This window comes from Osmerus mordax, chromosome 3 (assembly GCF_038355195.1).
Source record: "Osmerus mordax isolate fOsmMor3 chromosome 3, fOsmMor3.pri, whole genome shotgun sequence".
Lineage (NCBI taxonomy): Eukaryota > Metazoa > Chordata > Actinopteri > Osmeriformes > Osmeridae > Osmerus > Osmerus mordax.
The window spans coordinates 14,713,335-14,723,821 of NC_090052.1; the positions used below are offsets into that span (position 1 = coordinate 14,713,335).

Here is a 10,487-nt window from a genome sequence, read left to right on the forward strand (position 1 = left end):
TTGATGCTGTGTAGCTTTTGGATGTTCAGATTCAGGGTGTCACTACTATACTCCAGGATTTCTACATTAGTACATAACATGTAAATTATGAAAATCCTTGTTTTATTATCAAAGGACACATTTTGATCACTTAGTTTATGTACAGTACAAAAATATGAAAAACAACTTTCTTCCAAAATGGCCATCATCAAACATCCACAGTCCCCTCTTTCACGATAGCCATGGCCAGGTTGCGGGCGAGTGCTAGTCTCAGAAGCTCAATCTTAGTGGCCTCAATATCCTCATCCTGCAATACGACAAACACACAGAGATAAGAGTGGAGACCATCTTTACCAAGGCAGGGGAACACAGAGGAAGCACATGGAGAAGAGCTGGTACCTGTTTGGGTCTGTCAACGTTAGGCAGGCTCGTCCCTGAAGTGAGCTCCTCCAGACAGAACATAAGCTCGTGGGTCTGGTCAGCAGAGAAGATCACCTGGAGGACATGACACAGCAAACGGCATCCACAAAATGAGGAGACTTCAGACTTCCTCATCTATAAGCAAATGAGATACAAAACAGCAGTGACCCCCCCCCCCCTCCCCCCAGGTCATGGGTGAATGAGCTGACCTCTTTCTGTTCCAGCAGGGGCAGGGCATCTGTCAGCAGGGTCATCCAGAAGCTTCGGGGAGCAATTTTGGCCGTCATGAGGGAGAGAAGGAGCTTAGCGGCCTGTGAAAAATTCTTCTCGCCGTACAGCCGGTGGAACTCGCGATACTTTCCTACATACGCACAAACATGATATGAGCAGAGAAACATTTATTAACCATGTATACTGTACTTACGCATGTCATAGGACACAATCTCAAGTTTTCAGTGGTCCAGGCCTGATTCTAACTGACATGACTTACCACATGTAACTACATTCACTGCAGTACATGTAAAGAATCTGAGGAGAAAGAAATCAAGCTCAGTTCTCAAGGGTCTGTTCAACCTCCATAGCTGTGAAACTGACATTCCATGGTAAAATTCCCTGGCCGCCCCAGCCCACCCGTACACTACAGCTAATTGGAAATCTTTGCATTAGCAGCAAAAGGAGAAGCATGAGGTCAGCACTCTGCCTTATCTAGAACACAGTGCCTGGCTCATGTGACAGCCAAGGAATGAGTGTGATAATAAGGCCGGGAGACATTTTATCTGATCTAATGTCCCTCGGTCACCATTCAGGCTCAGTCTTGTACAGAAGATAAGTGGATGACTGAATCACGAGTTCACAGTCACCATGTGTGTGTGTATGTTTGTGTGCGTTTCTATTAAGTGCTTTGAATGTAGCTAGGTGTGTTACCCAGGAATGTGAGTCTGTCACTGAGCAGCATGGACGATCCCAGGTTGTCAATCAGGTCCAGATCAGAGAAGGTGCCTTTGGTGCAGTAATCCTGAAGGAACCTGACACGTGACAGGGCGGTATAAAAAAACAGTATTAGGATTCAAATTTTAAATACATATTAATAAAGGTGGAAGATAAACCATAAAAAAAAAAAACATATATTAGAGATACGTCAATAAGACAATAAAAGTTATTGAAGGTTTTTGAGACCCCAGATTCAACTAACAATGTCTGAGATACAATCAGTTAACTATATACCTACTATAGACAGACATACTGGTTCTAAGTAGCTTTGAAAAGAAGTTTGTACTGAATGACTAAAATGTCTAAAAAAAAAGAGAGGGACCTCTCGGAGATGAGCGTGGCGAAGGCTGCATCTTTAGCTCGGATGCTCCAGGAGAGAGCCGAGCCCAGGCGGTTGTTCCTCAGAGCTCTCTTGGCCATGATCTTGCAGATGCTCCTCACTGGCAGTGCAGACAGACAGCAGGAGATGCAACCAGGTTATAGTCATTAAGAGCACAGGAGGACAATCAGATGATTGTGTCTGTGGTAAAGTGGGGTGCGTGTGTTTTAGAGGGGGGAGGGAGATTAGGATGCTTGTGTGCGCATTTGAGAAGGAGGGAAAGACCGAGAGAGTGAATGATGTTTGTTTGTTTGTGTGTGTGTGTGTGTGTGTGTGGTGCCCACCTTGCTCAGTCATCTGCCTCTTCTCACAGATCCTCAGCACCTTCAGGGCTTTGCGCTCCGTGTCCAGAGGGACACGCTCAATCTGCAGCTCCAGGTACACACGCCCAAACTCCGTACAGTGGTCAAAGTAGTCCACCGCCAGCTGCCACAGACTAGGAGACACACGAGCACAGGGAACAGGTCGCTTACACGTGGAAATATAGCGTTACGATCACAGTCCCAACACTATGTGCTAGTCCTCGACCTTCCATAATATAGTAGGCAGACACCAACAGGTGATATTGTGTGATCAGGCACTGCTATATTAAATGTCAGGCTTGACATTAAGGTTTGTCCGGGACAAGTGGATTTTTTTGTAGGGCAAGAGAAATGTACTCGCCCCACTGGACAAGTTAAAACTCAAACAAAATAAAATGCTATGCGTTATGTGCCACTCATTACGTCTATTTTACCGATTATATTTTACCGAATTCTGCATTAGCAAAACACAAATTATGAGTTATTATAAAATAATTTTGTAGAGATAACAATGGATTTTGCCACTAAATGTTGTTGTTAACTTTTAATTTTTTCTACAATTTCACTTTCTACCCGGCAGAGGCTGATTTACCAAGGGATCCTTTAAAAGGTGTATACTTTACAGTTGAATATTAGCTGATATTTAACTACGTAAATTTAACCGATACAAATGCAGCTAATGTTTGCTAAGTACACAGCTGCCGACACTAGCTAGCTAACGTCAACACAATTTGTTTATAAAATTATAAATCCTTACCCGGACAAGTGAATTTTGTGCATGGACAAGTGAAACGTTAATGTACTTGTCCAAAGGACAAGTGCCTCAAATTAGCTGAATGTCTTAAATTGCTATGTGATTAAATGGATGTAGTCATACAATCAGGTCGACTCTATTGATCAGGTCTGTGATACAGACATCCTCAGTATATTCTTGATGTCTCACCTGTGGTGTGTAAAGAGACCTGAGGCATACTCCAGCAACAGAAACTCCCTCAAGTTAGAGCCAAAGCTGAAAGACACAAAAGCAGACCCGATCTGGTTAGTGATAGTATCCTCACATTGTTGGATAGCCTCTGGTCATGCTTGTACAATAACAGTTGATTTGAATGTACGCCTTGTGAAATTGTGGCATTTCTTACTGTAGATTGTGAGACTGGAGCAGTTTACAGTGGTCCAGGAGATCCGTCAAATGCGCCACAAACCACCAGTTGTTGAGAGCGATGCTAAAATCCAATAACAGCACACAAAGTTAATAACGAAGGAAAGGACAGGAAACTGCTCTTTGTTTGTGCCTGTGTGTGTGTGTGTGTGTGTGTGTCCTCCTGACCTGCAGTCCTTGATGACCTGGTGGATATCAAACTCAAACGCCGCCAGCAGGATACTGTCCAGAGGCTCCGGAGCATTCCTCATGTCCAGAAACATGTCCATACTGGACTGAAACACACACACCACCAACTTACAGACACTTTAAAACAACACACTTCCAATCACACAATAAACCTAATTCGATTACAGAAACATCAATAGTAGCTTAGAATCTTGCTTATAATTTAAAACCTTACAAAAAAGGGTACTTTTTTGTAGTTTTCCTGTCATACAACAGCATTGCATGCTGGGTAATGTAGTCGTGGAGAGTGTGTTGTAGTACCTGTGCATAGTAGTGCAGCTCTGTAGGCTTTACTGTTGGGTGAGAAAAGAGCAGCCTGGAAACCAGGAAGTGATACCAGGTGCTCAGCAGCTCCTTGTGTTCCAGTAGAATATCCTCATCCCCTACCAAGATCTGCAAATGATAGATCAAAAATTATCTCAAGGAAGGGAGGAGGAAAGGACACATTTTATTGGAATTTGGCTTAGGTTCCGGGACCAAGACCTTACAGATGACACTGACCTTACAGATGACTTCCAGATGGGGGTTGCTGGCAAAGGAGTTGTCCTGGATACAGCGGTCCACTTCCTCGTGCCAGTGCCTCCACTTGACGTCAAACTCGGTCAGCGTCTGGGTTCCTCCAGGCTGCGTAAAGACATGGGCAGTTTTACTTAATGGGAGAGGCCACGACTTGACGGCTTTGAATGAGGTGTTAGTAGACACATAGTGGTGGTCAAGCATAAAGCGGTCAAATTGGGATTAAACGGATGTTTCCAAAGCATAGTATTCTGAGCCTTAACAGGCCGTAGACCATTGTAATAAGAAGTACTGTACATTGTAGATGGGCATCTTTGTGAGGAGGTTGTCCATGAGTTTGAACATGACCCTGGCCGCAGGCTGCAGAGTGGCCTGCTTCACCAGGACCTGCCTGGCCTCGTCCATCCTCCCCTGCAGCACGTAGCTCAGCACCTGCATTTACCAGGGGGAAGGGAAACACACGCTTGAACAGAGTCATTTCCATAGAGGGAGTGTGTGGGTGAGCATGTACACGTTAGCCTGGTCCTAACCAGACTCTCGTACATTTCATTTTTACAGAGAGTCTGGGCTCTCCATTGAAAAGCGTTGACTTCCTTGAAGGCGGGTACTCTGTTGAAGTTTAAAACTATTGGATCTGCCATAACCAATTGCTAGCGTTCGCCTTAGCCAACTCCTTCACGACTAACGGAGCTACCTGGAAAATCAAACGAACCCCGTGGGGATCAAAGATTGTTCTTGCTCCGGCTTTAACTTCTGGATATTCGGCAGCGTTGCCACAACGGACCGAATGGCTTCGTTCGCATCTTTCTCCGCCGCCATTACGGAACTACAACACAAACTAGGGCACGACATCATCGTCATCGTTCTCAGCCACTCCCTCTGTTCGCTGATTGGACAGGTAGAAAATTAACCGGAGACATCTGACTTACGTACCTCATGCCCAGACCTAGTACAGAAACAAAATCTAAATTGAGCAGAAGTACGTAGGAGGGCAGAGCCAGGCTATGTACACGTACCACATCCCAGTAAACTGGGTGCTCTGTGGGGCTCTCACTCTGCAGCACCTCCATGGCCTTCTCGTCCACGTCGGCCTTATGCAGCCTCACCCAGTCTAGCAGGTGGAGCAGCAGAGTGCCAGCTGTTTGCACACAAAGAGGTCAGAGAAGGAATCATGCCTTTTAGGGTTGTAGGATTAATGACACGCTCACATTAGTCAGTCACAGGGGGAGTGGCTTAAGTTTCAGACACAAACCTGGAGCCGCGTCGATGAACAGCACCTCGCACAGATTCCAGATCATCTCTATAGCCAGCAGGATCGACACCTGTCGTCGACATGGAAGGCATGGCTGTCACAAATGCTTGCGTTTGTTTTCAACAAGATACAAAGGGATTTGTGGAGGCCTTAGACGCTTCTTCTTACCTGATTGCTGTATTGCAGGACCAAAGCTGCATCTTGTGTACACACTGGAAAGTACAATTAGGCTGTTAAAGAGAAAGTGTACCAAACACGTGACCAGAATAGCTGTTGTTATGCTGCCATACCACACCTGCAGCCTGCTGAAGCTCTTCCATGCAAGCTCGGATCACTGATCTGTAGTTTTTGCTTATACTGACAAATCTGAGGAGGTAAAGATGAACAGTTATAAAAAAAGTTATCGAGCTATAAGAAAAATGCTCAATGTTCAAGTGAACTAACTGGGGTTTCTTGTTCTTGCTGGGCTGGTCTTCATTGATTCTCTGCAGTCCGACAAAGATGTGATGGGACTCATTGAAAAGTTTTCTTAAATTGGGTGAATATATGTCCTCATCTTTCATGACCTCATGGATGGGGGAACACTCCTGCCCTGAATTTCCAGCACCTGATAAGAACAAGAATACAGACATATAGGTTTTTCAAGACAATAAGCTGGTGTAATGGGGAATTGATTCAAATCACTACCTGAAGCTTTGTAGATGGTCTCATAAACCAATATATCTCCTGGACCCCATTCAAATCCCAAGTGCTTCTGATCGCTGTTCACCCCTGGAATAGCCTGTGAAAGAAAATGGGGTGTTCAGTGTGAATGGGTTGATACTGGTGTCAATGCACACATTTGTGTTTTGCTTTAATTATCTAACTTAGCTAGTTTCTCTTTATACCGCTAGCTATACAATAAACCTATTACATCTATACAATTAAAACTTGGTCCACAGCCACACAGATAGTTTAAGCATCCATGTGGTGATTTGAACCACACTGCACACTATGACACTTGCTAAGGGTAGCTTAGCTACCTACGTTAGCAAGCTAGATAGTAGCGATACATAAATACCACGGGTCGGTCTACTTACTGTAGTTATTGGCTCAACATCTACTTCCTCCATTACTAATAACTATGGTACCAAAAAGAACGCTGGCCAATAGTATCAAGTTAGAGACGCAAAGAAAATACTATCAACATTTCAAACTATGAACTACAGACAGAAGGCGCCTCAATCATTCAGCGAAAGGACCCTTGCGCATGTCATAGAAGTCCTTTGACGTGCCTGACTACAATCCCAGTAAAGGGAGTAGTGAAGACACCCCTTTCTCAGTCTTTACTCACATCATGGCTCACCCTTTCAGGGTCATCATGAGATCTACTAACTTGATGTTTAATGGGTGTGTGAAATACAGATGTACTGATATATTGGTTTCGAAAAATAGTGCAGGGAAGATTGAACATTTGCAATTAACCTTTTGTTATTGTAAAATACTAAATTATTGCTTTATAAAACATACTGATTCAGATTTTAGGTGCAGATGTGTCTTGCGATATTAACCCCTTCTAAGGGTATCCTATGCTAAACGTTCAGTGAAGGCTATTTTACTTACTACAATAAGTCACAATAATAATTCTTGATAATGAAATTAACTTCACTTACATGGATCATTAAGAGAGCTTTATGTTTTGGGGTGTCTGGGGTGCTGTAATGGATTGTGGATAATTGGTTGGAAATGTTGAGATCCATGACATGAAAACAAGATGGCTGCAGAAGATCTGTTCTCTGAGACAATGCCTCATCTCTCAATGTTCTTAGTAAATCTTTTGATTCAAACACATTTCTATTTTCACCCGAGTACATCATTAAACCAATAACCTATTACACTGTGTATTTTTTATGTGCACACTAGAAAAAAGCTAACAAAACAAAGGGGAATGTTGTAAATGCGCGTGCACGTGTGACCGATTGCTACTTTAACGCGCACCATGACACTCCCGCTAATGCCAAGACTGAGCACGTTTCCTCGTGACCGATCCTAAGCCAATAAAACGAAAGCTGATGGAATGCGCGTGGATACGTGATCGCGCACGCAGGGTCAACATTTTATCCGAGAACGAGTACGTGCGCGCTCACGTCCATTCTTTGTGTGGCGGCGTAGAGAAGCGCAAATAGAGTAACCATGGCTGACGAAAAACCCAAGGTGAGTTCCTTGAAAATGTGTATACATTTTTTTTGCAATGTCACATAGATAAGTTAAATAGACTATAGAAAAAAACACTGGATAATTAAACAGTCCTGATCTTATCTTATTCAAGTTATTGCTAGATAAAAACTGCAACTACTTCATTGGATACACCGGAAGACATGTGAACGCGCTTTCATGGGCGCGTAGATTGCTCCTTGATTCCCAGCCAACCAGCTGCGACGGAAAGTAGGATAGAATAATATAGTAAAATCTCTTCGGAATCTTATATTTTTTGCATACTTTGGCGTATAAATTAGACTCTTAACTTCTGATAAAAAAAAATGTTTTAAACATCAGCGCTGTAACTTATCAATTGTTGTTTACTATAACTTGACCCATTGATTGCCACATTAGCTTTTAGCTAGCTTAGCTTCCTGTGGGTTCTCTTCCCAGTGTTAATTTAGTCAAACAATACTTTGAATAACATTAGACAAACATAAATACAAAAACGACAATGGCTGGTTAAAACTACTTAAACAAATTCCTCCTTATTCACGTTCACTACAACGTAACGACTAAAAACCTACCACTGGACCTAGCAAGCTAGTTTGCTTTGGGGTTCCAATCGAGTTCATGCACCATCAACAGAAGTCGCAAGTTCACCATTGCAATCTTGTCATCGACCTTAAAGGGTACTAGAACTATTAGGGTAATCAGACGTCCCAGTACTGTAGCAAAGTATTTAAGACTAGGATTAACTCAAAATTGACTACAAATGAACACCCATGCTTTAACAATAAGTGTCTGAATAAAGTAGTTGATCAAGAGACTTGGATTTGTGAAATTGAATGAAGGTTGTGTATCTCCATTCCATTGAGCAAAAATAATAGCGTATGACATATTTATTATAGTGCCGTTTACTATTGATGTTGTATCCCAAATCTTGTGAAACAGTTGAAACATGCTTAACCTGTTTATTCATTAATAAATGGGCAATTATTCAACCACTTGATATTGGTATTTTGTGGTGGTTTGCATGATATTAAAAAAACGATTAATGTTTTTGCAGAAATAATCCTGCGTGGCATTAGTTACTTAGGATTGACTTCAAAAGGTCTTAAATTATGTCTCACTTACTGAAGTATGTATTGAGAGCAAACATGATAGATAAAATGCAAATATTAAATTAACATTAGGCCATATATAGTTTAGTTCAGCAGGGGCCTTTTACTAATAAGACCTTTGTGTACTTCTGTTTCAGGAAGGAGTAAAGACTGAAAACAACGACCATATAAACTTAAAGGTGGCAGGACAAGATGGCTCGGTGGTGCAGTTCAAGATCAAAAGGCACACGCCGCTCAGTAAACTAATGAAGGCATACTGTGAGAGACAGGTGAGTATGGCAGGTGCCCTTTGCATCTACACGTTCTTATACATAGTCTATAGATAATACTATATTAGTTATATTAGTGCTCCATATTGGGTCATCACCACACTGTGAAATGGAATTACAGATCTACCCTGATTTTTTATAACACATCTGTAAGAACTGTGTTCTTGACGTACAGTGACCTCATTGGCATGAAACATATTTCTGTCCTCTGTATGTCAACAGTCTTGCATGTATTCCTCCATGTCCACTGCATACTTAAAACTGTTCTGTAATGCACTGATATAGGATTCTTTGTTTCCTTGCTGCTTACACCAGCAAGTGTATGTGATCAGCATGTGGTAAGAGTATAAAGAGTTGCTTGAGCTGTTTTAGCGATGTGCTAGTCCTCCCTCATCCAAGCCTGCTTGTTCCTAATCTCATTGTGGAGTGTCTCCATAAAATGGATCTAATGTCTCACATAGCCACTGAGGCCTTGGAATGAGAGCAAGCTTCACTCATTTTCAATAGGAAGTTTTTTCTTCCCTCCCAATGCTGCTGTTTCCTTTTTTTGTTGAAATGAGTATGAACATAGGTATGATGCAGGGGGTGATGGAAAGACTGCCGTCTTTGGATGAAAATTATGGTACATTTACATTTGTGATTCTATGTCCACAGGGATTGACAATGCGGCAAATCAGGTTCAGGTTTGATGGACAGCCAATAAACGAGACGGACACACCTGCACAGGTAAGCTTTGAAACTATTGGTAGTCTGATTTGTATATTTTGAAAGAATGCATACTGTATTTGTTAAGGTAAAGTGTATTATAATGCCAGGTTGTTGTTTTTTACGGTGGGTTTGGTTTGGATATTTATAGGCATTTACTAGTTTTTGGTTTTACATTAAATTACATACTTTTTTTTCTGACAGTTGGAAATGGAAGATGAAGACACAATTGATGTGTTCCAACAACAGACAGGAGGCTTCAACTAAGTACCCCACAGATTCCAACAAAGTTCTACCCTTATTTACCCTTCTACCACACCCTACTTCTACCCAGACCGCTTCCTTGATACTTGTGTTATTGCCATCCCAGAATTAATGCCATACAGAAGGAGGTGTCATTGTCACAGTTATATATAACTGCTGTTGTATAGTGTTTTCATTCTTACTTTTGTTTTAATCCTGTTTTGTACATAAACATCCTCATCAGAGTTACCGTTCAATAAGTTCAGACCATAATGTGGCAAATGTTGCAGGACCTGAAAAGTGGTTACTGGTTAGCATTCAGAGATCATATGTAGACTGGCTGGTTTGTTGTCCAACTTTATTTTCTGTCTTCTGCTTCAGAAAATTGGTTTTATATCTTTTTTATATAGTAGTGGTTGTGTAGAATAAACTTTGTCTCGTTCATAGTTTGACAAGGCCATACTTTGAATAAGGAAACCCTGAAGAGATGTTTCAGTTCAACTTAACATCTGTATTGTCTGACAAATGTCTTGTTTAAATAAAGTTATTCTCTCTTTTTAACCAAACTAATTTCATTTTGACTGCATCTCAGAGCATTCTACAAGAAAATGCAGTATAACCTGATCAACATCTTAATCCCAACGCCTGTGGCTACTTTTTATGACGGGTAGTCATGTCTGTATTTTATCCGTATCTAAAGCAATTTGATAAAAGAATTGCACTCGGTTTCTTGCTTTGTGCCA

At 41.8% G+C, this 10,487-nt stretch overlaps 2 protein-coding genes across 2 annotated transcripts; one reads left to right on the forward strand and one right to left on the reverse strand.

Moving 5' to 3' along the window:
- Positions 1–41: 41 nt before the first annotated feature.
- On the reverse strand, positions 42–6,436 carry nup85 (nucleoporin 85). Its single transcript, XM_067230848.1, has 19 exons — positions 6,305–6,436; positions 5,913–6,006; positions 5,670–5,832; positions 5,521–5,591; positions 5,394–5,437; positions 5,226–5,295; positions 4,990–5,111; positions 4,271–4,405; positions 3,959–4,081; positions 3,719–3,850; positions 3,398–3,504; positions 3,210–3,293; positions 3,014–3,079; positions 2,053–2,204; positions 1,712–1,829; positions 1,324–1,424; positions 609–760; positions 379–474; positions 42–286 (listed from the first exon to the last, which is right to left on the reverse strand). The coding sequence occupies exons 1-19, from the start codon at positions 6,335–6,337 to the stop codon at positions 188–190; spliced, it is 1,962 nt and encodes a 653-aa protein (XP_067086949.1). The 5' UTR covers positions 6,338–6,436; the 3' UTR covers positions 42–187.
- An 896-nt stretch (positions 6,437–7,332) lies between these two features.
- sumo2b (small ubiquitin like modifier 2b) lies at positions 7,333–10,299 on the forward strand. Its single transcript, XM_067232611.1, has 4 exons — positions 7,333–7,418; positions 8,665–8,796; positions 9,451–9,522; positions 9,706–10,299. The coding sequence occupies exons 1-4, from the start codon at positions 7,398–7,400 to the stop codon at positions 9,766–9,768; spliced, it is 288 nt and encodes a 95-aa protein (XP_067088712.1). The 5' UTR covers positions 7,333–7,397; the 3' UTR covers positions 9,769–10,299.
- Positions 10,300–10,487: the final 188 nt, after the last annotated feature.

What these genes read in the sequence shown, in the direction of transcription:
- sumo2b (XM_067232611.1), top strand. Translation starts at nt 7,398, where the DNA reads ATGGCTGACGAAAAACCCAAG. An exon ending in AGGCATACTGTGAGAGACAG is followed by an intron (nt 8,797 to 9,450) that starts GTGAGTATGGCA and finishes CTATGTCCACAG; the next exon opens with GGATTGACAATGCGGCAAAT. An exon ending in AGACGGACACACCTGCACAG is followed by an intron (nt 9,523 to 9,705) that starts GTAAGCTTTGAA and finishes TTTTTCTGACAG; the next exon opens with TTGGAAATGGAAGATGAAGA.
- nup85 (XM_067230848.1), bottom strand. Translation starts at nt 6,337, where the DNA reads ATGGAGGAAGTAGATGTTGAGCCAATAACTACA. An exon ending in AGAGCTTCAGCAGGCTGCAG is followed by an intron (nt 5,438 to 5,520) that starts GTGTGGTATGGC and finishes TGTACTTTCCAG; the next exon opens with TGTGTACACAAGATGCAGCT. An exon ending in GGTCTCTTTACACACCACAG is followed by an intron (nt 2,205 to 3,013) that starts GTGAGACATCAA and finishes TGTGTCTCCTAG; the next exon opens with TCTGTGGCAGCTGGCGGTGG.